We start from the raw sequence: 27238 nt of genomic DNA on the forward strand, positions 1-27238 counted from the left end.
TCCTTCTATTCCTGTGATATTATTCCTGAGATGATTCTCCAGTTATACAAACATGTGAAAGTCTAACCAATTCGGCTGAACGTTCCTTTAGAAAACGGACTGATATACCATATGTCCCTGTAGACAAATTTTTATCCTAGTTATACAATAGCTCTTCAACCTCATTTTCGTGATCCTCTAACTCTTCATCCAATGTAGTGTTAATACAGTGCACCATGTTGCATACACCTGGTTGATATATCTTTGCAAAGTGAACAATCTCATTCGCTTCCGACACCCGAGTACAATCTCCATTCAACAAAAATATTCTTTCACATTGATTCTTTCCTACAATAATACTACAATAAAAACTACAATAATATACTAAAATTACACAAATAAATTAAAGAAACCATTTAATAAATCAACAAAAATCACATACAGCCCAATAAACAGCACGTCTTTTCATCTGATAGCCTCGAAAGTTTATAAATGTAATGGAAATTCTTGTTTGTTTTTTTTTCATTATATTCCATAGTTTTTCTCTGTGTATTTTATCAAAAGCTTTCTAATAATCTATAAACGCCAGATGAGCCTTCACTTATATCTTTATATCAAGGATATCCTCCCTCATTCTGCAAGTTCTCACTTTCCCTCTAAACTAAACTCAGATATTTTTTTCAATAATTTCTTTTAATACATAAATATTGTATATACAAGAGCATACATGTCTGAAACCATTTGATCTTCTGAAAGTAAACTGGTTGCAATATTTCCAATTCTTTTATTAAGATTTTACTGTAATGTAACCTGTATTTAATAATCTTATTCCTCTGTAATTTTCACAATCATCACTGTTTCCTTTCTTAAATATTGATATAACCTTAGGTTTTAACCAATCTTCTGAAACCTCACATTTTCTCCAACAGTTATTTATTAATTTTAAGAATCTGTGATGTAAATTCTCCGTAATATTTCCAAAGGTATTTATACCATCTAATCCTGTTCCTGTTGATTTTCTATATTTTGATACTTTTAGTGCTTCTTTTATTTCTTCCAACTTTATTGGTGCTATTTAAGTGCTGATTTCGTCATTATTATTTTGTGTAAGTAAATTTGGGTCATATAAATTCTTATGATGTTTTAATCATTTTTTCCCTGGAATTATGTTCATTTTTTGCTGTATTTCTTTCTTCCTTTCTTAATTCCCTTAATATTTTGTAGGCTATGTGTGCCTTCTATGAGTGCATTCTTTTTTTATTAATAAATCTGTTCCAATAATCTTAGTGATTATTGGAACAGATTTATGTATGTTTTTGAATAAGTGATTTGTATGCCCTTTGTTTTCCTTCTGTTCCAGATTTTTATTGTTTTTCTTTTTAATATTTTATTTTTCTTTCCAAGTACTTCAGAACCTCTTTATGGATTTTCTTTATTAAAGTTTTCCATTCTTCTTCTTCTTCTTCTTCTATATCTTCACTTCACTTTCACAAAACTTCACTTATATCTTTATATCAAGGATATCCTCCCTCATTTTGCAAGTTCTCACTTTCCCTCTAATTTCCGATGCCTACAGGAACCCCACAGCTCCTACTGTGTTGCTTTATTTTTACTCCATGCACAGCTGAACAGTTAGAAAATGAAACTGGGAAACTTCCGCTCTAGTTCACATTCGTGTCACACCCTCTTACTGCTTTGAATTTGAAGTTGTATTTGAAGCGATGAAATTCTCTCTTCACAGAGCAGAAAAGTTCTTTAATATTAATTTCAAAATAAAGCAACCAGAAGAATTTATAACAATTCTTCCTTTCTCAATCCTTTAGGACATAACGGTGACTTCTTTTGCTTCTCTTGTAATTTACAACAAGATATCTTGTGGACAACGTTTCTCAACATTTAGAACACGTGACAGTTCATACAAAATTACAATTTAGCTCTAATATCGAATTTAAATAAATTTATTTTACATCTAAGCAAGACTGCAGTATTCAAAGATAAAAATAACATCTCGAAACGTCTTGCTGGCGATATACAAAAGCCAATAAACATTTTAACAAATAACAAAATAGTGTCACGTTACTAAACGCTTAACTTTGATTGATTCATATGTCGCAGGGAAATTATGAAAACAGGGATTTGATCAAATCCCTAAGGGATATGATCAATTCATTTAGTTGAAAGTGAAAGTGTTAGTGAAAAGATGAAATAATTATTAAATGTAGAATAGTTAATACAACAATAGTCATTGAAACACAAGTTATTTATTCGAAACTAATTAACAAAAGAAATAGGTACTTAAGCTGATATTTTTAAAAACAAAAAGGATATTTTTAGTGAAATATTAAACATTTTTCGTGAATGTAATTAATAAATAATAATGTTTATTCGTTTTTATTAAAACACGTTGTTGATTTGTGGCATCTCGAGTTACAAAGTGCGTTACTTTTTTTACAGGCACATCTTTTTGTTTTACATTGTAATTTGGAATGCTCACAGGAACACTTCTTAAATCTTTGACCTCCAAATACGAATAATTTTCCTTCAATCTCACGCAGACTTAGGTTAATCTGTGGAACTGTTTCGGTAAATGTTGCAGTAGCTATTTGAAGAGCGTTTCTAGGTAGCCAATCTTTTATAATTCCAACTGAGGTACCAATTTGGTATAAATTATTTTTTATATATAATACGATCCCCACGATGTTATTTCCATCTAATGGGCCTCTATCTACCTTAGGTACATACACCAAAACTGTGGAATTCACTAACACCTCTTTAAATTTCTTCAAAGAAACTTCTTTCATTTTTTAAGCTGATCTTTTCAGGTGTTTTGCAGCATTTTCCCTTTGATCTTTAATGTTCTCTTCTTTTTGGCATAAATAGCATAGAATTTTCGATCCATATCCTTCTTCTCCTACTGTATTCCCACATATTGAGTGCACCGGAGTTTTACAAATGTCATATGAATGGGCTCCAGTAGATTCCATTCTACAAACAACACAACATGCTTTACTGTCGCTGACAGCTGCTTCCCCTTCTGATGCAAGTAACACTACAGATGTTTTAACTGTTGAAGCAGGAGTTGAAGTAGAGTTGTTAACTGGTTCGAGTTGTCTTATTGTCGATAAAGAAATTGATTCAGTTTCTGGTAGATCCTCTAAATTTATAGCCATTTTGGTGAGTAAATCAGCTGTCGGTAGATCGTGTGACATTGAAGTGTTATTGTTGGTTGATTTAACTATTAATAGATCATTTGAAGTTGAAGCATTGTAATCAATTAATTCAGATGCTGGTGGATCTTTTGAAGTTGAAGTGTTGTTGTTGTTCTCTAGGGAAGCTGCTGGTAAGTCTTCTGGTGTTAAAATAATGTCATGGTCCTGCTGATTAAGAAGTAGATCCAAGTCCTCTTCAGTAACAAGTTTTTCAAGCAACTCTTTCGAAATATGACTAGATTGGAGTCCTGTTTTTGGTTCTGTTCCAAATAAAGCTTTTGTAAGGTGATCGTTTAATGGTTCGATGAAAAGAGGAATTCTTTTGGAATTGAACAAAGTAACAACCTATAGCCCAATTTTTTGTGTCATTGTCAATTAGCCAAGCACGTAACATAGCTTCAACATCTTGATTTGATCGCTCAACAGACCCTTGACTAGCTGGATGTCTAGGCCTACCATTTACAATTTTGCACGTTGGCCATAGGCTTGTTAATTCTTGTATGGCAGCAGCCGTAAACTCACGGCCGTTGTCGCTTTGTAGTATATGAGGACAACCTACTTCCAAAAATATTTTTAATAGCTCCATTGCTACTTCAGCAGCTCTTTTTGTAGTCAACGGTCAAAGAAAGCTGAATTTCGTCGCGTGGTCCTGGTAGTTTAATAGCCATTTGTAATTTCTATCTGGTGTCGACTGTAAGTCAACTAAATCGACTTGGCCACGATGATTGAAGTCGCTAGATACAATTGGGCAAACAACGATTCCTTTGTTTGGAATTTTTTTTTAGACTGACATACCGTGCACAGCTTTAAAAACTCCAGTACAGCTGAAGTAAGTATTAGGTATTTCGATTTCAAAATATACAGCATTTTATCTCTTCCTCCGTGGCCAGTTGACTGATGGGTTTCCCGAAGTATGTGGTAAAAATTTTCCGTTGGTACTATTTTCACAATTGGATCGAATTCAGACTTTCTCTTCAAAATCAAAGATTTTTTAGTACCTAATTCCATAACATCGTATTTTTTTCCATAATAGTACTGTTCATGTGTCCGTTGCAGTTTAAGTAGTGGTGCTAATTTAAATTGTTCAATGACTGTGACAGCTTCTTCTATCCTTTCGCGAGTCCACAAAGGTTTTTCTTTTTCATGCCGCTTGTTCAAAAACATCCTGACGGTTTCATTGAACTGTTCTTCAGATACAAATTCGGTCAGAGTTTGATTTTTTTCTATATCTGAACTCATTTTTCTACGGTAGGTACTTGATAAAACTCGAAATATAGAAAACAATAATAAAAATGCGCGCAACCTTCCTCGCGTAATGTTTGGCCGGCACGGACGCCAGAGGGGAGCTTGTATCCAAAAAATGTTTAAAATTTCATTAAAAATATCCTTTTTGTTTTTAAAAATATCAGCTTAAATGACTATTGTTGTATTAACTATTCTACATTTAATAATGCATGGTTTACTAAATAAATACTTTTAATATCTAAACAATATTATTTCATCTGTAATAAATACTTTTAATATCTAAACAATATTATTTCATCTGTAATAAATACTTTTAATATCTAAACAATATTATTTCATCTGTAATAAATACTTTTAATATCTAAACAATATTATTTCATCTGTAATAAATACTTTTAATATCTAAACAATATTATTTCATCTGTAATAAATACTTTTAATATCTAAACAATATTATTTCATCTTTTCACTAAAACAGTTAAGAGATTTGATCAAATCACTAAAACAGTTAAGGGATTTGATCAAATCACTTACTTTCTTCAGGGAAATCACCCTGCAGAGTTGTTATTTTAACATCTTCCGTGAATTGACCATATCCCTTAGGGATTTGATCAAATCCCTATTTTCATCATTTCCCTGCGACACATATATTTTTAACTTGTGGTATATCTGAATTTTAACGTAGATATCCCACAAGGCAGCTTGTTTCATGGCATTGGAGACAATAATCTCTAAAACTTAATGCACTTTGGGCCTATTATGAGCAGATGAATCAATGGAAAAGGTAGTTATGTCGGGAAGACCAAGGGCATGAGAGGATAAGACGATACATGAGTTGGTAAGTTCTTTCTATTGCTCATGTAACGTCTTGTGAACAAAGGCTCTCCAACTAGAGAGTTGGAGAGCCTTTGTTCACAAGATTTTGAAGAGTGTCGTAACGACTGGATGGTACATAACAACCGCGATATCATATCCACGAACATAAAACACATATTATTACATTCACAGATTTGTTATGAGAGAAAAACAGTTATTTGCATTTTCTTTTGTAAATTTGTTAAATTTATTCGTCAATAATAAGAAAAAAAGGTATAAATAGCTTCATATCTGGTAATCAAAGTCATTCTTTTTAGTAAAAATTAAAGTCCCTTGCGTAGATTTAAATTACTCCCAAAGCAGACAAAGATAAAGTCAACTTATGTCCATTAACACTCTTAATGGACATAAGTACTGACTTAAGCATAGTACTAACTATGATTACCTGTTATAATGCTCTTCTAGGTTTGTATGATTAACAGAATGGTTTCTACGCAAGGTAGAAGACTGGTGACTAACATTCAGCTAATAATCTTCGTATAAAATTTGATTAGCTAACTAGATAGGAAAACAAACCTCATTCTCCTTGATAACTTAATTCTGATTGTGATAAATAAATAAAAAGAAATAGAATTAATGTAACTCCATAACATGGCAATTTTCAAATACTGGTTTTGTGTCTTCTAGCATGAACGTTGGAAGCCGCTATGTTGTTTTTGTAAACGATTTTGAAAGTCTAAAAGAAGTTTTCACTAAATCGATTTTTCTAGACAGACCAGTACCATCGCTCCTAAATCTTCTGCCTGGAAGCACAAGTAAGCAAGGAATTGTTTTACTTTATTGTCTATGCGAATGCAAAGTTTAATTTCTTTCATTCTAGTTTACTTTAAACTGTTATTACACTGAAGCACATTTAATTACAAGTATGAACAATTATGTTTGGACATATTCTCCTTAGTATTAAATGCTTTAAGATTTATTTTGTTTCATTTACCATTATGAACGAGTATGCAGTTTATGCATTTTATAATAATAGATTTTGCTACTGAGAATGGTGCTGTATGGCAAGAACAACGAAGATTTGCTCTTCATGTACTTCGTGATCTGGGATTTGGCAAAGGTCAAATGGAAGATCGAATAAAGGTAATTACAAACAATGTCATGACCTTTATTTGAAATCATTTAAAAGTTTCCAGATATTATATTTATCTTTTTTCCCTTTTCCTTCAACTAAACTTCTTCTTCTTCTGCAGTTTATCCCACTTAAATAGGGTGGCTGTTCTTAGTGAGTATCCTGCACATCATCCTGTGTTGGGCTGTAACCACATCCAAGTTCTTATTCTTCATCCTCAAATACTCTTCCACCGGTTACACCAGTTTCTTCCATCTCTTCTTTGGCCGCCCGCTCTTCCTCCTCCCCTGCACATCCATCTTCATGACCTTTCTTCCCACATACTCATCCTCCCTCCTCATTACTTGATGAAACCATCTCGACCTTGCTTCCTGTATCTTAGCTCCTAAGTTTTTAACTTTTACCGTTTCCCCTTCATTGTAATTTCTCATACGATCCTTTCTGGTCACACCCCACATCCAACTAAGCATTCTCATCTTCGCTACCTCCATCCTGCTGATGTTATCTTTCCTCAGGGCCACAACTTCCATTGCATACATTATAGCTGGTCTCACTATTTTCCTGTAGATTTTGCCTTTTAGATTGATCGACACTCTCTTATCGAATGGCACTCCAGCCATCCCTCTCTCCAGTTCCTCCATCCTGCTTCTGGTACCTTCTTCTCCTTCAGACACTTTCAGACTTCTTGCCTTGTCATTTTATCATTAGCTTTCTCGATATCAATAAAGATCAGATGTAGCTCCCGTTGCTTCTCTCGAAACTTCTCCATCATCTGCCTTAACCCGAAGATAGCATCAGTCCTCGGTCGACCATGCATGAAGCCAAATTGCTTCTTTGCAATCTCCACCTCCTTCTTCAGTCTTCCATAAAGAACCCATTTTAGGATTTTCAAGGTGTGGGAAATCAACTTTATTCCTCTGCAATTCTTGTAGTCTTCTGTATCCCCCCCCCTTTACCCTTGTAGATGGGGACAAGAATACTTTCCCTTGACTCCTCGGGTATATTTTCCTGTTGGCTAATTTTTATGAATAAGTCCCACAACAAGCCAATTCCCTCTTCCCCAGTGCCTTCCATGCCTACACTGGGATCCTGTCAGGACCCACCGATTTTCTATTCATCATCCTCATTATTGTCTCCTTCACTTCCACTTTACTGATCTTCTGCACCATCCCCTTATAAGGCTGCTCATATTCTCTAAGCGTCCTCGCATTTTCCTCATTCAAAAGCCCTTCAAAGTATATGCTCCATCTGTTTCTTATATTCACATCCCTCCGTAATACACTTCTTCCAGCGTCTTTGATCTGCCTCACATGTAATATGTTCTCTGATGCCTTATTTCTATATTTTGCCAATCTATAAATTTTTGTCTGTCCTTCTTTTGTTTATAATTGATCATAAAGTTCTTGATATGCCATTGCCTTCGTCTGCGTAACAACTCTCTTGGCTTCTCGCTTTCTCTCTCTCTCTCTCTCTCTCTCTCTCTGTACTCCTCTCTGTCCTCTTTCCCTCTTGAATCGTCCTACTTTGCTTTCCTCTTATCCGCCACTCCTTCTTTTACATTATTGTTATTCCACCACCAACCCTACTTCTGCTCTCTAATATTTCCAGATGTTTTATCAAGCACCTTGATTGCACAGCTCAGAATTGCTTTTGAATTATGTCTCCAGCAATCTTGTACACTTTCTAGTTAATCCGAATTCCTCTCTAACCACCTTTTCCCTAAAACGGTTCCTCACACTCACTTCTTTTAAGCGAAACCACTTAATTCTCTTCACCAGAGCTTCCAGAGGTTCTTTTCTTCGACTTTATTTTAAAGACTGCGCACAGCAGTCGGTGTGCTGCGCCACTTGATCTGCTGGGATTACATTACAATTTGTTACTTCCTTTAAGTTGTTTTCTTCTAGTCAAAATGTAGTCGATCTATGAACTGTTGATACCACTTGTAAATGTTATCAAATGTTCTTTCCGCTTGCAGAAAAACGAGTTCACAATTGCCAGATCAAATGTTCAAAGCTACCACGAAGTCCACAATCCTCTCTCTCTCTCTCTCTCTCTCTCTCTCTCTCTCTCTCTCTCCTTCCTGGTTCATCATTTCCACTCCATATCCGCCATACACCTTTCATAGTCCATATTCTGTCTCCCTATGTGTCCGTTCAAGTCTCCTCCGACAATCAGCATCTAGTTTCTTCCAGTTCTCTCATATCTTCATCTAGCACGTTCCATAACTCATGTTTCTCCTCTGCTGCACAGCCAACTTGTGGGACGTATACACATAAGACGACCACTTGCTCTTCTCCAAGACCCATTTCATTTGCATGATGCTGTCGTTCCTCCTACCAACTCCCAGTAGTTCACTCTTCATTCTACCACACACCATAATTCAGAAACCATTTCTTCCCTCTATTCGCTCTAGAGTAGAACAATTTATACCCGTCTCCAAGTTCCTTCACCTTTTCTCCTTTTCCACCTTATCTCATGAACACATAAAATGTCCATCTTCCTCTTCCTCATCATGTCTGCCACCTTTCTTTCCCTTCCAGTCATGATTTCAACATTCAATGTTCTCATTCGGAACATTCTCTGCACCTGCTGGGCTCGCTTCTTTAACCGCATCTTCTTCGTCTGCACTGATATAGGAAATTATGAAATATTAAAGACATACGCAGGTCAAGAGAAATACCTGTCAGTATAAACGTATGGAAAATAAATCGTTTCTTTTTTTTTAACTTCTAAATTAGCTTCTAAATTCTAAATTAACTTATCTTGAACAAATTAAAAAAACTAAACAAATTATTCTATTATACATAAAAGATTAATACTATAACTAATGTTGGTTTGTCAATAGAGAATTCTCTGTTATTACGATTATACCAAGTAAAAAGAACAAACCAGTGATGCAAACTAATATTTCTTTCACTTCAATTTTCCCAAATGCGCTTAGATTGATATATTCTAGCAATCAAAAATCGCCTGAAACTGTAACATATCATGAACTTATTCAAAAAATCCCAAATGTTTTACTAACAGTATCTTTAGTTAAACGTATATCGATTTATTGTGAAAAAATCAATGGTTTGAATGAATTCTCACTTCTGCATTAGCGAAAAAAGAGAGAAGGAATGATTTTAGAATTGTGGTGTGTGGCAGAATGAAGAGCGAAGTACTGGAAGTGGGTAGTAGGAACGACAAGATCATGCGAATGAAACTGGGTCTTGGAGAGGAGCAAGTGGTCATCTTTTGTGTATACGCCCGCAAGTTGGCTGTGCAGCAGAGGAGAAAAAAAAACTGAACACTCGCGATATTAAGTTATGACTGCAAGTTTTTATTTTCTTGTTTTATTAATTAACCACAGCTCTATTAATTAACTACAGTAATGAATAAGATATTTTAGTCTCTCTCTCTCTCTCTCTCTCTCTCTCTCTCTCTCTCTCTATATATATATATATATATATATATATATATGTATATATATATATATATATATATATATATATATATATGTATATATATATATATATATATATATATATATATATATATATATATACATATATATATATATATATATATATGTTCATTTTTAATGTAAACTGACTAAAAACCCGAGAATAATAACAAATTGAGATTTATTTGAAAACGCAACATGTTTCGTCGAGATTGACTTCATCAGGCGTTAAGAACATAGAAAGATATTAAAAGACACTGAAATAAACATTGAGACATTCTAAAGCTATATAATTATAAAGTTATGATATTCGACTGTAAATTACAGTTATTATGAACTTGAGCTATAGTCCGTGTTAAAGTTCTATTGTCGTACACTTGTGCGTGTGTGGAACCACGCGATCTCCAGTATCTGATAGTAGAGCTGAAAGAGTGAGGCAAATAATAGCTGAGATTATTGTTCATATGAAGAGGATCCAAGGTGATTTCTTTTGACTCGACAATGCGGCGTTCTACTTCATCGTGGAAAATGTGTAGGTTTGAAGTTGTTGTCCAATTTACTTCATGTTGGCGGCTTTCGTTGTTCGTGTTTATTGAAAACAGGACATGGCCTGATAGGGCAGTTGTTCTGGTTCTCTTATAAGCAATGTCTCTCTGGTGTTCCTCGAATCGTAGTAGGATAAATTTCTCCGTTTGGTCATAGTAAGGTTTTCTGCACTCACATGTGACTTTGTATACACCTGGAAATCGTAGAAGGTTGTGAGATTGTTTATAGTTGCTGAAACTTGATCTTATTTTTGGAAGAGTCGAGAAGCACGTTTGTATGTTGAATTTCTTTAAGATTCTACACAGTTTTTTGGATAGTGTGCTGATATATGGCAAGGCTATATAACCTTTGGAGTCGTTCTGTTTCTCTACGTTGACGGTGGGATAATTGTTTGTTGATACTTTTTAAAGAGTAACCATTGCTTTTAAAGGTCCATTTAAGATGTTGTAGTTCTTTTTCTAGTTCTTCTTCATCTGACAGTACAGATCTTGCACGATTCGCAAGAGTTGATATAATACCCAACTTTTACGCTCGATGGTGATGTGAGGATGCATGCCAACACACAGGGACAGATATTTGCATGAAAATCCTTTTTTGTAAGTAATATACATTCTTATAATATGTAAATAGTCCGTTTTTGTTATCTACTTTCCAATGTATATTTTATCTAGTTTAATAATAATATATATATAAATATATATCATATTTTATTATATATCATATTTTACGTACGAGGAAAACAAAAATTATTGCAAAAATTATTGGGACTAATAGTTTCCTTAAATTTTCACAGGATGAAATATGTTCTTTCTTAAAAATAATTGAAGAGTACGGTGGAGAACCTACTAACCTGAGAGATGTTCTTATGGCTAGTACTCTTAACAATGTCGCCTCCATGATTTTCGGGAAACAGGTGGATGAACAGAGAAGGAAAATACTCCAAGAAATCACTACTACTGCAATTGACACTATTCATTACTTTGAAGTAATTACATACTTTCCTTGGTTGGCTCCAATAATGGTGAAAGTTTTACAGTGTTAGCCGATAGTCAAAATCTTTGAAGAAATGAATCAATTTATCGAGTAAGTGTGAAGGTTTGAAATATTTACTTTATGTACGAATTTCATATTTAAAAAAAATACTTATTCTAATAATAAGATTTGAATAGAATAATAAAAATCAGTTAATTTTGTATACCGAATTTGCAATTCGGTATTTTGCTTTATAAAAATTCCTTTTTTAATTAAGATGGAGGGAACTTATGTTATTCAGTAGCAATCCGAAGCTTTTATAAAGCGTATCAACATTTTAATTAGAGAAATAATAAATCAAATATTTGCAACAATTTAATACTTTTTAGAATTACTTAGATTCAGTAAAATGTCTATTCGATAGTTCGCTATTTCATATATAAACAGTGTTCTTAATTTCAAAGCCAATGTGGAATGCCCCCAATCGAACAGCAAAGGGCACTTGCTTATTTTTAAAGCAAATGCAAAATAGGATTTCCACCTAAGTAAACATTTTGTCAGTAATAAAGGTATTCATCTTTTAACTTACATTCAGATAGTTTTCATAAAATTTGAAACATGTTTTTCATTTGTTTGTAGGGAGGAAGTCGAATTTGTTAAAAAGAGTACGGAAGAAAATTCCATTGGTAATTATATTCAAGGTTTTGTTGTTGAAATGAAGAAACGAGAAAATGATATCAACAGCTCATTTAATGGTAAGAACATATTTAGCAAATTAGATGAATCCTTTCCGTTTATTTATTTTTTATTTTTGTTGTACAGTATTCGCAAAGTAAACATGAAGGACAATTATTTCAATCCTTGGTTCTACAGAAAACAGTCCCCCTTTTCTGACATAAATATTTAAAACTTAAGTTCAAACTTAAGTTTTAACACAAACTGTGTGTTAAATATATTAATCATGTTAATGCTGAGTGTATGTTTTGAAAACGTTACTATACATACTACTAATACTAAATTGGGTTGAAAGTTGGAAAAAAAAAACATATCTACGCCCCCTCCGAGCTTCTTGTAGTTTGTAGTAGTCTTGCAGAAAACAGTCCCCCTTTTCTGACATAAATATTTAAAACTAAAGTTCAAACTTAAGTTTTAACACAAACTGTATGTTAAATATATTAATCATGTTAATGCTGAGTGTATGTTTTGAAAACGTTACTATACATACTACTAATACTAAATTGGGTTGAAAGTTGGAAAAAAAAAACATATCTACGCCCCCTCCGAGCTTCTTGTAGTTTGATTTATTTCATTATAATATCAAATAAAATATGTATTCATATGGAAAATATGAAAAAAGAGTTCTTCAATCTTGATCCAGAGTTGAAGAGACACCGTTAAGTATGGGGATATAAAAAGATGTTCTAAGCCAACCTCTTCGAAATTTTCAATGTTCACCACCTGATTGGATCCTTTGTCGATCTCGGCTTTGAGAAAAATATTTTCTCTGATATATGCATTGAAGAAATCTCGCTGTAGATTTCAAAACGTCTAAAGTAATCCTTCGTTCTGTAAAATATCTGGAAACTTTTATAAATACTATAGCACAAATTTCTTTTACAACCAGTGTTAACTTAACTTATTAACTGTTGATGTTTTAATCAGTGAAGTGTTAGCCTCGCTAATCCTAGACGTTATCAATTAAAGTATATATATATATATATATATATATAGATATATCTATTTTAAAGTAAGCACTTACTGTAAGCACACAGCTATAAGTACTTACTTACTTATTCCTATTCACTCCATTGGGAGAATGCGGCTTCGACCACGATTCTCCATCTGAGTTCAGGTCTTTCCAATCTTTCTAAAATCTTCTTCCACTCCTATCATCTAACTCATCTTTGGTCTACTTGATGAATACGGAAATATCAAAGAAGATCCTCCTCTTTTCTTATGGATTCCACTCTAATTCTTGTTTGACTGTGTTTTCTTAGAACATTGTATCTCCAATTTCTCTGACTGATATCATATATTATTTGTTTTTTAGTATTCTTGCCATAACTCTTTATTGGATATCTTTTCTAGTCTTTTATTTGTATAACCTTCTTAAACATTTATTTCCAAGACTTTTGTTCCATATTTTCATTGATATGTTAAAATTATCTGTGCACTCTGTATCTTAGATTTTATATCTTCCTCTGTTCCTCCCTGTTTATTTATTCTTGATCCTAGGTAATCAAATGTCTTCACTGTTTCTAAAATTTAACCATCTACTACTACTTTTTGTTTATTATTTTATTTTCATTTTCATTTTATTTATTCTTAATCTAAGGGTCAAGTCTTTTTCCTTTTTTTATTGTTGTTTTGTGAGTGTAACAGTAAACTCATAATCTACAAAATCCAGGTTATGTAGCCGCTTTATTAAATTCCACTGCATTTGTGTGACATTTTCATGGCATTTCTCATAACCCAATCTACAACAATAAAAATATTGTTGGGGAGAGAATACAGCCTTGTATGACTCCTGTTTTAATTTTAAACTTTATTGAAAGTTCTCCATTGTGCATGATTTGTATCTTATATATTTCATAAATTTTTACTGTCTGTGTTGATAATTTTATATGGTATACTGTTATATGACATTCGTTTCCATTTTCTCTGTTAATGCTGTTAAATGCTTTTCCCAAATTAACAAAGTTGATATAAAGATCTGACTGCCATTGTTCTGTTGTTATTCCTAGTATTGCTATTTGAGCTATACATGACCTGTTGGCTATAAAGGCTGCTTGCGTTTCTCTTAGCTTTTGGTCTATTTATTTATTTTTTTATTCTTTATAATATCATTCTTATTAGTATTTTACTTGTTGTGTTTAATAATGATATTCCTCTACAATTATTACAATCAGTTAAATCTCCTTTTTTTAAGTAACCAAATATTCCAGTCATCTGGCAATTCTTCCTGCATCTCTGTGGTTATGACATGGATAGATATTCACTCTTAAATCTACATCTGGTTTTAAGAGTTCATTTGGTATAGCATCCATATACCAGTAGTTTTAGCATATTTTTGAATTCTTTTGGGCCTTTTACATATACTTACTTTTTTTTTATTTCTTTGGTGTATATTTTTAATATGTTTTCTTTTCTTTCTGGTATTTGAATTTCTTTTTTCAGGATTTTTTCTATTTATTATCGCTTTAAAGTATTCTACATATCTCTCTATTTTCTTTATTATTGTTTATTTCAATTCCATGTTTGTCTTTAATAATATTTCCTCTACTTCCTTGCCCGCCATTATTTTTGCAATTTTACATGATGTTTTAGTATCAACTTTTCTAGCTGCAATTTTTGCCTAATTTACTAGGTTTTCAATAAACTTCATCATAACTTTTCTTGCATTTTTCTTAATCTCTTTATGTCTTTCTTTATATTTCTCTTATAAGTTGATGCAATTTTTATTTTGTATTATTTTTTTTTCTTAATTTGTTTTCCTTCTTAAAATTTGAGTTTGATGTATGAAGGTATCCAAGTGTATTTTTTCTAAGCACCCCTAGTATTTTTTCTGAGACTTTTCGTTTCAAATTGCTGTCCATATTTCTCCAGTGCTTCAGATTTCTTCATGTTCAGGTTCTGAGTAAGAACGTGATATCTATTTTTAACCTGTACTGCATATTTTCTTTTAGTTTCTATATTTTTAGTTTGTTTATATTATACATTATAATTTTGCCTATTGCTTTCTTTATGTTCATTAATCTTATTTTAATTTATCCTATTATTAAAAATGGTCTGTATAAGCATTTGCTCCTCTCAATGATCTCAAGTACAATAAAGATCTTCCCCATTTTCTTTGTATCATTATATGATTAATTTGATTATATGTTTTTCCATCTGGTACTCTCCATGTTACTTTATGTATCTTTTTATGCTTAATTCTTTATTCTTTTATGCTTCCTATTACAAATTCCTTCGCCATGCACAAATCGTATACCATCTCTCCATTTTCATCCATATTTCCTATACCTTATTTTCCCATTATCATTAATCTGCCTGTGCGATCATTCCTATTCTACTATTTAGGTCCCCCATTACTATAATTATATTTCTAGGATTTGCCAGTAATATAATTACAGAGATATCTAGGATATTTCTATAATTATATCTAGAGATGTAATTATATGTCTAGAGATGTAATTATATGTCTAGAGATGTAATTATACGTTTCTCTGGGATTTATTTGTTTACTTTTCAGTTTACGGTATAGTATGTTCAGGAATTATTAATGTTCGTTTATTTTGTATCGTAATAAAGGAAAGAAAATAATATCAGAAATAAATAAACCAACTTTGCAGTGCACTAAAGAGAACAATTTTATTATATTTAAATAGGAAATATGTTAAAAGGGAATGTAGCATTGTTGTTTGGTGCAGGAAGCGAAACCACTTCAACGACTGTTCACTGGTCTCTTTTACTTATGGCAACATTCCCTGATGTGCAAAACCGTGTTCAAGCCGAAATCGATGAAATTGTCGGCACTGAAAGGATGCCATCATGGGACGATTATTTACATCTTCCGCACACTCAAGCTGTGTTGTGGGAATTGTTTAGATACCAGCCAGTCGTTCCACTGAGCCTGCCAAGAGTGTAAGTGTTCGTTATATTTATTATATTTAACAATACCACAAGAGAATATTAGGATTAGTTTTTTTTTTTTTTAATATTAACAAGCATTATACAGAGATGCTTAATAACGCTAAAGAATTAATATGTCATATGAGATATATATAGTAGACGTCCCTGCAGGGGTGAACTATCAGTATCCATCTAAGGATAATATGTACATCACAACGATTTCCAAGTAGTATTTCTGTTCTATAATTTTCTTATTTTAATAATACGTTAATTTAACCACGACGTGTACTACTGCAAAATTTTTATTCGTACTATCACTTCAAAAACCATTAATTGTATCTTCAACGTTGAAAGGTTTCACTGTATCTATAGCATTTAACATAACGACAAATGTTACACTTGCTATAGAATGAATTTATATATAGAAATATGAATATAGAAATAGAATTGCTATAGAGCCATTATTAAAACTTACGTAACTGTTGGAAGCGATTGATGACATAAATATAAAACAAATGCACCCAACAGAGTAACAGCTATCGATTCACTTACTATATGCGTGAAACAAATCTTAGGTGTTATTAATATAGAATAACAGTTATTTCATATAAATGAAACGTCATATTTCACAGAATGGTATGTAAACGCTCCTTCTGTTACTGCATAATTTAAAAGGTCATCGTCGGACGCACTCTTCTTGAAGAGCTAATAAGTTTTGAAGTAAATGCTGATGTTCTTTCAGCAAATTGCTCTATCACAACAGCCCCACAGTGAATGGTAAATATCGACAAACAACATTATTTTGTTTCTCAAGACTCAAAATTTTCTTGAGTCTTGAGAAACAAAAAATATATATAATAAAATAAACAAAAAAATCACAAATCATTCAGACTACCATTTACACGTTCTACTGTAGCCTAATCAGTCTCGCACACATTTCCCGTACGTCCAAACATCATTTTCAAGGTTTTACACTGACGCCTCCGATTGGTGGCCTGATAGTCTCGTGTATCTCGCAGGTTGCAACACAAGGATGTACGGGGATTGCCGGAACCCGCAGCAGCTTCGATTACTTCTCCCCACATACTTACAGGAGTTCGATGTGTCTAACCGTTTGCGTCTGTGCACGTATCTTTTTCACCAAGCATTTTGCACACTATCTCTAAAAAGAAGCGTTAGTTACGTTCCGCGGGAAAAAATCGGAGAAAGGGCGATAGCGTTAAAAAAATAAATAAAAAGAAATCCTGACAAATGTTAAACGGAAAGAATGGGGTCACCACGTTAGCTGCGCATTATTTATTTGGACTTAACATTGAAAATGGTCAAAAAAGTCAAATCATTTTGACTCGAGATCTTATTATAAACGTGAGTGTGAGAATGAAATAAAATTTAATTAATAAGAAATTACGCAAATAACTGTTTCATTATTTCAAATAGTTCTCGCAAGAAACGAAAATAAAATTGTAGTCGTATATGTTTTATGCCATTTTCTAGCAGAAAAAACACAAGGAGAAATCAAAATCATTGTGCACTGCATTCGGTTTGTTACATAACATGAAACGATTCAATTATGTAACAGAAATACGTATTGCAGCTTATCATGGTAGCATAATTCCTTCAAAACACTTCTGTCAGAACTTCGATTGCTTTTTATTCCTACACACGCGAACTAGATCTAGTTTCTCTCTCTCTCTCTCTCTTTTTCAGATTAATGGTGTTCTACATCGCTGTTGATGTAAAAATCATTTACTATATTAAGTATGGTAAATAATTTTCACATAAACACATCCTATCCTTCTCATCCGTCCCTTAGGACAAGTTGAGTTCCCCATAACGAGGAACTTACCACGAATTAATACAGCGGCCTCGTCACTCTCCTGCTGAATTCACTAAGAGCAAGCATTCATGACTATAGATCCGTGTATGTTGAGGGACAAAACAGTTTGCCTATTCTGGAGACGAAAAATCCCCTGTCTCTATATGAGACAGACTAATTCACCTTTAGTCGAAACAGATAAAGATGCATCACGTCTTGCAACGGAATCGAACCCAGGCCTTTCCGATTATAGGGTTACAAGGATTCGTCTATACCGATTGAGCTACGGAAGCTCACACATAAATACAAGCTTTTAAAAATATTTCAGTGTTTTCATACCATTCTATTAAAAGTATAGGTTAAAATATTACGTTAACAAATGCAAAGGCTAGGAAATAAATATATAAACCTTTTAAAAGTAAGAATTATATTAAGCTATTATTTTAAAGCAAATTTAGAAATGAATATTATTTAGATATACTTCCTTCCTTTTTTTGACATTTAGGGAATATTTTATATTTTTAAAATCACGTATTATAGCTAAAATAAAGTTTTTATGCATTTATATTAATAGAACTGCTGAAGATACAACGATAGGAGGTTACGATATTCCTGCTGGAACTATACTTGTTACTAATATTTTTGCAGCAAATTATGATCCGAAATACTGGAAAAATCCAGAAAGTTTCAATCCAGAGAGGTTTTTATCTCCAGATAGAAAAACAGTGATAAAACCAAAACACTTGATTCCGTTTTCTATGGGTAAGCTTTGATTCATATGAAATAATTTTGAAATAAGTAAAAAGCAATAAATTTATTTAAATAAAATAGCTGAACATTTGTTTAGAACACAGGAGTTTTATAATAGTTAAGTATTTGTATTATCTTCTTTACATTTACTTATTATATGTTGTATAAAGTGAAATATGATTAGTCTGCTCTATTCTTCTTCTTTTCATATTTCATATTAAACATAAAATAAAACGATATCTTATATAATATCAAGACATATAATATTAGAAATTTGTTTTCACATTAAAAGTCCTTTTTCCATTGTAGATATTAAAGACTGGAAACGGCATCATTTCTGTATAACCTTGAGCAAGAGGTGTTAAGTGTAGTGTTTGGGAATATTGTCTGCATTTCTTTCATAAAAACAAGTGGTATAACTTTCTATAGAAAATAGATCGCACAGTGATCACAAATTGCTTATGAATTCCAATACGCTGAAGGAGAATAATTTGCATATAACCAACGCCTTCACTTTCCACGAACTACCGCACTGAAAGAATTTTTCATATGATCGCGTGATAAATTCAATCTGACTGTATTAAAACCTTCAGCTATTGACATTATTATAAGAACCATGTACATAGCTACCAGAACCAATGAAATGTAACGTTCATTTTTTTTTTTTTTATGTTTTTCTTTTCCAGTCAAATGGTTGTGTACCTCAGTGAATGTGGCGTTTGCACACCACGGCGCTTGGCCACATGAAGGAAGACTTAGTTTCGAGTCTAATTTCGAGGAAATTTTTCTAAGCCTTTTTTCGACCGGTTCCCGACTTAGTCGATCTCTGGCACGGGCAAGCAGGTTTTTCCTCCCGGAAACTCGGGTTTTTCGTCCTGTAAACTCAAGAAAATCGACCGTAGAACTCACATTATTTCAGACATTAAATATATTGTGTTAGGGTTAGGGACCACGAGATGGCGGCACATTTGAGCCGTCTCTCTTCACTGTGTACCGCTTAATTAGTGATAGCCTTGGGCCATCTATCTCTGATTAGTACGAGTGGAGATTGAACTGCCCACTCAGTCTCCAAAAGTTAGATAGGGCTAAATGGCCTCGCCTACTCCCCGTATACGGGAATAAAAAGTCGTTAGCTGATTTGTTTTTTTTTTGGTTTGTTATTTCTGATGTTTTTCACATTCATGCAATCCACGCACACAGCTGAAAGAAAATCTGCATAGCTTTGAGAAATACATTTGGGATTCCAAAATATGCACAATGCTCCACCTCACCAGAATGGTTCCGTTTTATTACACTGTTAGGTTTGGGAACAGGAAACTAGTAAATTATATTCTCTCTACCATGAAATGTATATATCCGAATTAAGTTGAACAAACCGATAACATTTAACTTCCAGGAAATCCAATAGGATGTTGTAATGTTTGTCATCGAAATGCATAGAATGGCTTAAAGAGTTCGAAGTTAAAGTTCAGAATTGTAAATTCACATAAATAAATTTCAGTCTATAATTTGAGTATCATCATGATACGCATCCTAACGAGATATAGAATATTATGACATATTAGCACTGGATTATTAAGTTTAAATTATTACTAATGACCTGTCAACACTTTTTCTCTGCTAACAATGTCGTATTCCTGTAAATTCATAATCATATAACTCTACAAATGATTCCATATGTTCACTGTCCTATGTGTTTCTCTGATATGTGTATTCTCGTATTTGATCAATTGTTTTGTTTCTAACTCAACTCTCAGAACCATAAGTTACAATTTGTTTGAACATTGTGTTTATATCGGTAGTTTAGTGTTTTAGCTAAAACACTAACATTTAATCATTTAACCTCTTACTATAGTAGGTTTTTGCTTATTATTTCGTCCATTTCCATATTTAATTTGCCACCTTCGATAAACATTCTGACAAATAACTGAAATGTTTTACTTGTACTAAAGTTTCCCATTCAGGATGCAGTCGCGGTTTTTCGGTATTATAACATATTTTCATAGTCTTTATGTATTTATTAATGACACATCAGATTTAGTACAGCAGTTATTCAGTTTAATTAAGTAATCTACAGACTTTACTGGATTATACGAGTATAACATCATCTGCATAACACAAAGAACTAAGATGACATCTAGTTTTGAATTGAGGCCTTATACTACTTTTCTTCTAAGTTATGAGGAATAACAGTAACGTTCATCCCGTCTAACAACTGATTTTACATCGGATCACCTTCCTATAGTTCTCTCAATTCTAACTACTCTGTTCATTGATCTCTTTTCCCAATGTAGGGCACAGTACAGATTTCTCTTGCGACTTTGTCATAAGCGTTTTTCAGATTTACAAAACTTAAATACAGATCGTTGTTATAGTCTCGAAATTTCTGAACTATTTTTCGTATAGTGAAAATTTAATCCTGAGGACCTCTATTTAGTCGATCCATGTCGGTTTTCTCCAAGTTTCTATTCTACATTTTCTTCTGAGCACTTTTCAGGCATGGTTGCATTAATCTATGAACGCTCGTAATCCCTAATTCGATCCTGTTACTAGTTCTTCTTCATAATGGATTGTACTCAATGTAAAAAATTCATACCATCATATATTAGAGCATTTATGGGCTGCTCATCAATTCAACTGACTTTCTGCATTTTAGGATTCTTATGGCATTTTCTGCTTATATATTTCCTGATTGCATTCCTCGTGAATACTTTATAACTTATGTCACAGCTTGTTCAATTTAAAGGAATCATTCTTGATGTCCAAAATTCTTTTAGCTTCAGTTTTTATGTTACATTTATCATCTCTGTTTCCCTTTTAGTTTACTCTTTCCTTAATTTCGAATCTCAGCATTATAAAAAACAAGAGCTCTTAAAAGTTTTTGCTCTTTTCTCACATTGTATTAATTCGGGGAATTTTAAGTTTGAATAGAAAATTGATAAACAGAATAAAGGACACGCTATTGGCAGCCCCTTGTCTTCAATACTGGCCAACATTTACTTCGAGGACTTCGAGGAAAAGGCCATCTCTAAAGCAACATTAAAACCAAGAAAATAGCTCCGCTGTGTGGACGATATATTCCTTATTTGGGAGCATGGTGTAGAAAATCTTTACATCGTTCTAAATCATTTAAACAACTTCCACCAAGACATAAAATTTACCGTCGAGATTGAAGAAAATAGTTCCCTTTCGTTTCTTGACATGAAACTTACTAAGATGTCTGATTCTTTAAAAATTGCAATCTTCAGGAAATCAACACACACAGATAGATACCTACATGCGTCCTCACATCGCAATCCTGCACAAACGTTAAGCATCTTTTCGACATTGGCTCACGTTGCACGCTCAGTATTGTCCGATGAAGAACTAAAAATGAACTAAAATGTCTAGAAAGAACGTTCTCCAATAATGGATACTTTTCTAAAAACATCAAGAGGCAACTATACAAGCGCCTCGAAATAACACGGAGATTCCTAACAACCCCTAAGGGTTATATTTCTTTACCTTACAACAGCTCGCTCTCCCGGAAACTAGGAAGAATTTTGAAAAAAATTGATATTAAAACGTGTTTTTCAACTCTTCCAAAACTAAGGTCAGTTCTAAGCCACCCAAAACAAGTTCAAAACCATCTTCAGTTGGTGTTTAGAAATAATATGTGATTGTGGGAGGACATAATATGGCAGGACTGAGAAGCCAATGGTCCTACGGCTAGAGGAGCACCAGAGAGACATTTTATACAATAGAATCAGAACAAGCGCATTCTCAAGTCAAATCTTATTCTCAGTGAACATAAACGATGAAGGCCGCCAATACGAAATAGATTAGAATGCAACATCAAACTTTTATATTTGTCACGATGAAGTGGAACGTCGCATAATGGAATCCAAAGAAATTATCTTAGACTCTTCTCACATCAACAGCAACCTCAGTTATAGTCTACCTGACTCGCATAGTTCTGACATTAGATACTGGCGTACGCGTGAATTCACACGCTGGCAAATGAACAACAATAGAACTATAGGACTATAACGACAATTCAAACTTAACTTCAGTTTCTCTTCTTCTTCTTCATGTAGCTTCCTTAGTGAGAGGGTGCAGCACCATGTCCTTCCGGTTCTCTCTGTTGGTGGCTTTCCTTTTTGTTTCTGCATAGCCATGTGATCCCCTGTCCATGATCTTATAACTTCAAGCCATGTCCTTCGTTTTTTGCGTCTTCATCCTTTTCCCATAATTTTTCCTTCTAAAACTGTTAGTATCCTCTGTCCTGCTGAACCTCTCAGTACATGTCCTGACAATCCCATCTTTCTCTGGATCATTTCCTGTAATAAAGATCTCTGTATTCTCATTCTCTATAGGACATCCGTATTTGTCACATGTTCTGTTCATGGGATTTTCAGAGCTCTCCTATAGCACCACATTTCAAAGGACATTATCTGTTGACTTACTCTCTTCTTGAATATCCAGGTCTCACTTCCATATGTGAAAATTGGCCATCCTAATGTTCTTATCATTCTTTTCTTTGTCTCGATACTCACAGAACTTCTGAGCAGATCTTTATTTTTACAGAATGCATCTTTAGCTACGGCTGTTCTTATTTTTATTTCTTTATCTTGCTTTCCATCTGCAGTAAAGTAGGTGCCTAAATATTTGTATTCTGTTGTATGTTCAATTTTCATATTGTTTATGAATATTTCTGTCTCGGATCTGCTTCCTTTTCAGATTTTCATAAATTTGGTCTTTTTTGCATTTATATCTAATCCAAATTCTTTACCCTCTTCATTTGGTCACTGCAGTAATTTGATTAATTTGTTTTTGTTTTCTGCTATTAGAATGGTATCATTAGCATATATAAGATTGTTGTATTTTATAAATTTGTATAAAATACAACAATCATACCATTGATACTAATTCCTATTTTTTGTTTTTCAATCTTTTTCATCACTGTCTCACTATAGATATTAAATAGATTTGGTGAAAGGATACAACCTTGTCTAACTCCTCTTTTTATTTTCACTACAGAAGTGTCATTGTTAAACAGCTGCATTTTCTGTTTGGTGTAAATCATTTTTATAATCTTAAGTACATGATCGTCTGTGTCTAATTTATCTAATATATTGAACATTTTATTATGTTTAACCCGTTTAAAAGCCTTCTGAAAATCTATGAAGCATATGTAAATGTTCCTATTTCTTTCCAGTGATCTTTCTATTAGTGTTTTTAGTTCCAGGATAGCATTAATGGTTCCCATTCCTCTTCTGAAGCCGGTCTGTTGTTCACTCAATTCACCGCTTAAGGCCTTTCAATTTGTTTGTAATGAATTATAATATCTGTCGATTTTCTTTCTAAGCACTTTCCGTGCTATGCTTTCTTTTCAAGGACTGCCTCTTTAATTATTTGCATCCTACTTGAAGTTCTGATTTTGCTGTCCTTGCTGATAACTTCACACTACATGCCACTGAGAATCGGTTTGGTTCTGTTTTTTCTTCTAAATACTTTCTTTTATTTTCTCGAGCTTCTCTCATACAATTATTTTTAAAACTATCTTATATACTTTTCGTTTCGATATTATATTCATTTTTATCTTAAAATGCCAAAATCGATGTCATGTTCACATCCAGTTTCACATCTTTATACTGTTGTATTTTGAACCATTATGAATATACCACGATATCACTATCAACGATAATACAATAAATAAAATGTTTTTTTACTTATATCTTCTAGCCATGAAGATGTGTGTCACACGTTTATATCTAATATGGTGTCAGTGATTATCAATCTGTGCCCTGAACAGCACTCTAGAGAACAGATTAATAAATATTTTATTATATTTATTATTATTTAGGTAAAAGATCCTGTCCGGTGCAAAAATGGGGATGGTTTCAGTTTTTCTATATTTTACAACAATCATGCAATCATGCAATAGTTTGATGTGAAATTACCAGATGGAGAAGTTGCTGATTTTGAAGGAAAATTTACAGTTGCATTTAAAGCATCAGAAACTATGCTTTATTCAAAGAAAATGAAGGATGATGGAAAATGCAGGAAAACTAAAATAGAAATGTTTTCACATTTTTGACATAATACCGTGAGAGAATACCAGATAGACAAGTTGCTCATTTAAATGGAATAACCTTGCAACCAAATCTCCAGTAAAACCTTGAACAAAACAAAATGAAAAAAATGTAATTAAAATGTAAAATTGTGAGAAATTTTGTAGCAGTCGCTTATGAAATTACTACGTCTGGAAGTGGAGGAGTTTGAAGGACAACTTGCAACAACCTTGAAACGAAAGGCTCAGAAACTATTCCTGACTAAAACAATTTCAGTGCTGTAATGAAAGTTATCTAAAATGACTGTACTAACACCCTCCGTTTATGAGATGAACTAGTTGTTTCCGGTATCAGACCCCAAATACTTTTATTATTATTATTATTATTATTATTATTATTATTATTATTATTATTATTATTATTATTATTATTATTATTATTATTATTAGGTTTGCCCTTTGGGATATTTTATCTAAGATTTCCCAAAATTTTTCTATATGCCTGTGATTAATTTCATACACTTCTATCTCCAATAAGCACCAGGTTTTCTTTATGTCGTCTGAATTCTCTTCTCATAATGATTAGAAACATTTCTCCAGAAGTTACTGCTAAAACCACATAGCTTTAGCAGAAACTTTCTGTTTGCTAAACTTCCTATTTGTGCAAATGTTTCTTTCGAAACTTTGGCAAACACTGCTTTCATTACTCGCTAACTTATTTTGCATTTTTTCTCACATGAATTTGCTCGAAACTGACTGACAATCAATAATTTATCATTGTGTTGGTTTTAAATGCATTCGCTACTCCTTCCCTTCCTTGATTAAGACTTTCCAGATAGTTCCTATATTTAGTATTTAGTACGATGATTTCACCTGTTTTAGTCTTCCTTCTCTCAATAGCTACGAATATTCCTCACAGTACAGTTCTAATTCTTACCCTAGTTCAAACTTCTTTTCCGTTGATATTTCTAATGCTAATAATTCCCAACTTCAGTTCTGCCTTGCGTTTGCTGCAGGGCTAACTTTTCGTGTTTGTTCTGGTTCCCGAGGAGATTAGATCATAAAATGCAATATCCTCCTCAAGAAAATATTAGAGCAAAAGATGTAGTAATTTCTTCACTCAGTCTCCCCAGTTATCCTTATTCGACCCTTAAGCGACGGTTACTAACATGATGTAATTAATATTTATGTATTAAATAAAAAGTGTATTTATTTGTATATTTTGTGAAGTAGTTGTATTAATTTATAAATATTTTATTATAATTATTATTATTTAGGCAAAAGAGCCTGTCCCGGTGAAAAAATGGGGCTAGTTTCAGTTTTTCTATATTTTACAACAATTATGCAACAGTTTGATGTGAAATTACCAGATGGAGAAGTTGCTGATTTTGAAGGAACATTCACAGCTACCTTGCATTTAAAGCCTCAGAAACTATGCCTTATGAAAAGAAAATGAAGGATGACTGAAAATGAAGGAAAAACGAAAATGGAAATGTTTTCACATTTTTGTTATAATTCGTTGGGAGAATACCAGACGGACAAATTGCTCATTTAAATGGACCACTTGCAATAACTTTGCAACCAGGTATCCAGTAAAACCTTGAACTAAACAAAATGAAAATAATAATTAAAATGTAAAATTGTGAGATATTTTGTAGCTCTCTCTTATGAAATTACTACGTCTGGAAGTGAAGGAGTTTGAAGGACAACTTTCAAGAATCTTGCAACGAATGCCTCAGAAACTATTCCTAACTTAAACAATTTCAGTGCTGTAATTTAAATGCAAATATACAATGCTTTTTTATGATTTATTATTAAACTAAACCTTGCCGCTATCCGAGAAATCAACTGTTTGCTTTCCAGTTATGTGTGATTCTTACTCAAATTTTCATGCTGATTTCAAATATAGTTCTAATTCTTACCTATCACTTATGTAATATTTGAGAAACAAGTCTATGCATATTTATGATATAAACACTATTAACAATATCATACATACAGAATGAAAATTTACTAAAATGATGTGAATCCGGTATCTAGGTGTTTCCGGTATCAGATCCCAACAGTAATCATCAACCACGGTATGACTCCACTTCCTCTTATACCTACCTTCAGTCCTCATAACCTGGAGATGAAACCTCTGCGCGTTCATCAGGTTCGGACCACAGATCTTCTAATAAAAATTATACATATGAGTTTTGACATCTTGCATTCCATGTCATTATATGCTTTGAGCAAATAAGAAAATATTTCTCTGTAATCTGAAGATTTTTGGTCGCCCAAATATTTTTCAGCAACTATCTTAAAATATGTCCATGCATTAGCGTCCTTTCCGGGTGCTTCATTAACAATCTAATTTCTGGTCCAATGAAAATTACCCTGAATTTTTGCGTCAGTATTTTTGGAAAATTTTGCTTGAAATAACGAAACCCTGCCTCTTCTGATTAATTGCTTTCACAAAGTTCACATGAGTCCAAATTTGACGTAGATTGGTGGCAAATAATTTTTTTCTGTCTCCACCAATAATGCATGTCTAACATCCTCTTCTCCACTGTGTGAAATGTATATACACATGCCACCTGTTTAACAACATAATGATTACTTCTGGTCTTGCTGTCCAATTCACCTAGCAAGCAATAATACT

At 33.0% G+C, this 27238-nt stretch overlaps 1 protein-coding gene across 1 annotated transcript in view; it reads left to right on the forward strand.

Annotated features, from left to right (window-relative positions):
* The first annotated feature begins 6257 nt into the window (after positions 1-6257).
* Positions 6258-27238, forward strand: part of LOC150101515 (cytochrome P450 2J6-like) — a 38783-nt gene continuing 17802 nt past the window's right edge. The window contains exons 1-5 of the mRNA XM_090400820.1: positions 6258-6392; positions 11166-11377; positions 11984-12099; positions 15733-15988; positions 18367-18554. Coding sequence (XP_090256946.1) covers positions 6258-6392; positions 11166-11377; positions 11984-12099; positions 15733-15988; positions 18367-18554 — 907 coding nt within the window. The remainder of the gene's footprint in view (positions 6393-11165; positions 11378-11983; positions 12100-15732; positions 15989-18366; positions 18555-27238) is intronic.

The sequence above is a fragment of the Typopeltis vanoorti genome, chromosome 11 (genome assembly GCF_054136105.1).
Source record: "Typopeltis vanoorti isolate ZY-2024b chromosome 11, IOZ_Tvanoo_1.0, whole genome shotgun sequence".
Classification (NCBI taxonomy): Eukaryota; Metazoa; Arthropoda; class Arachnida; order Uropygi; family Thelyphonidae; genus Typopeltis; species Typopeltis vanoorti.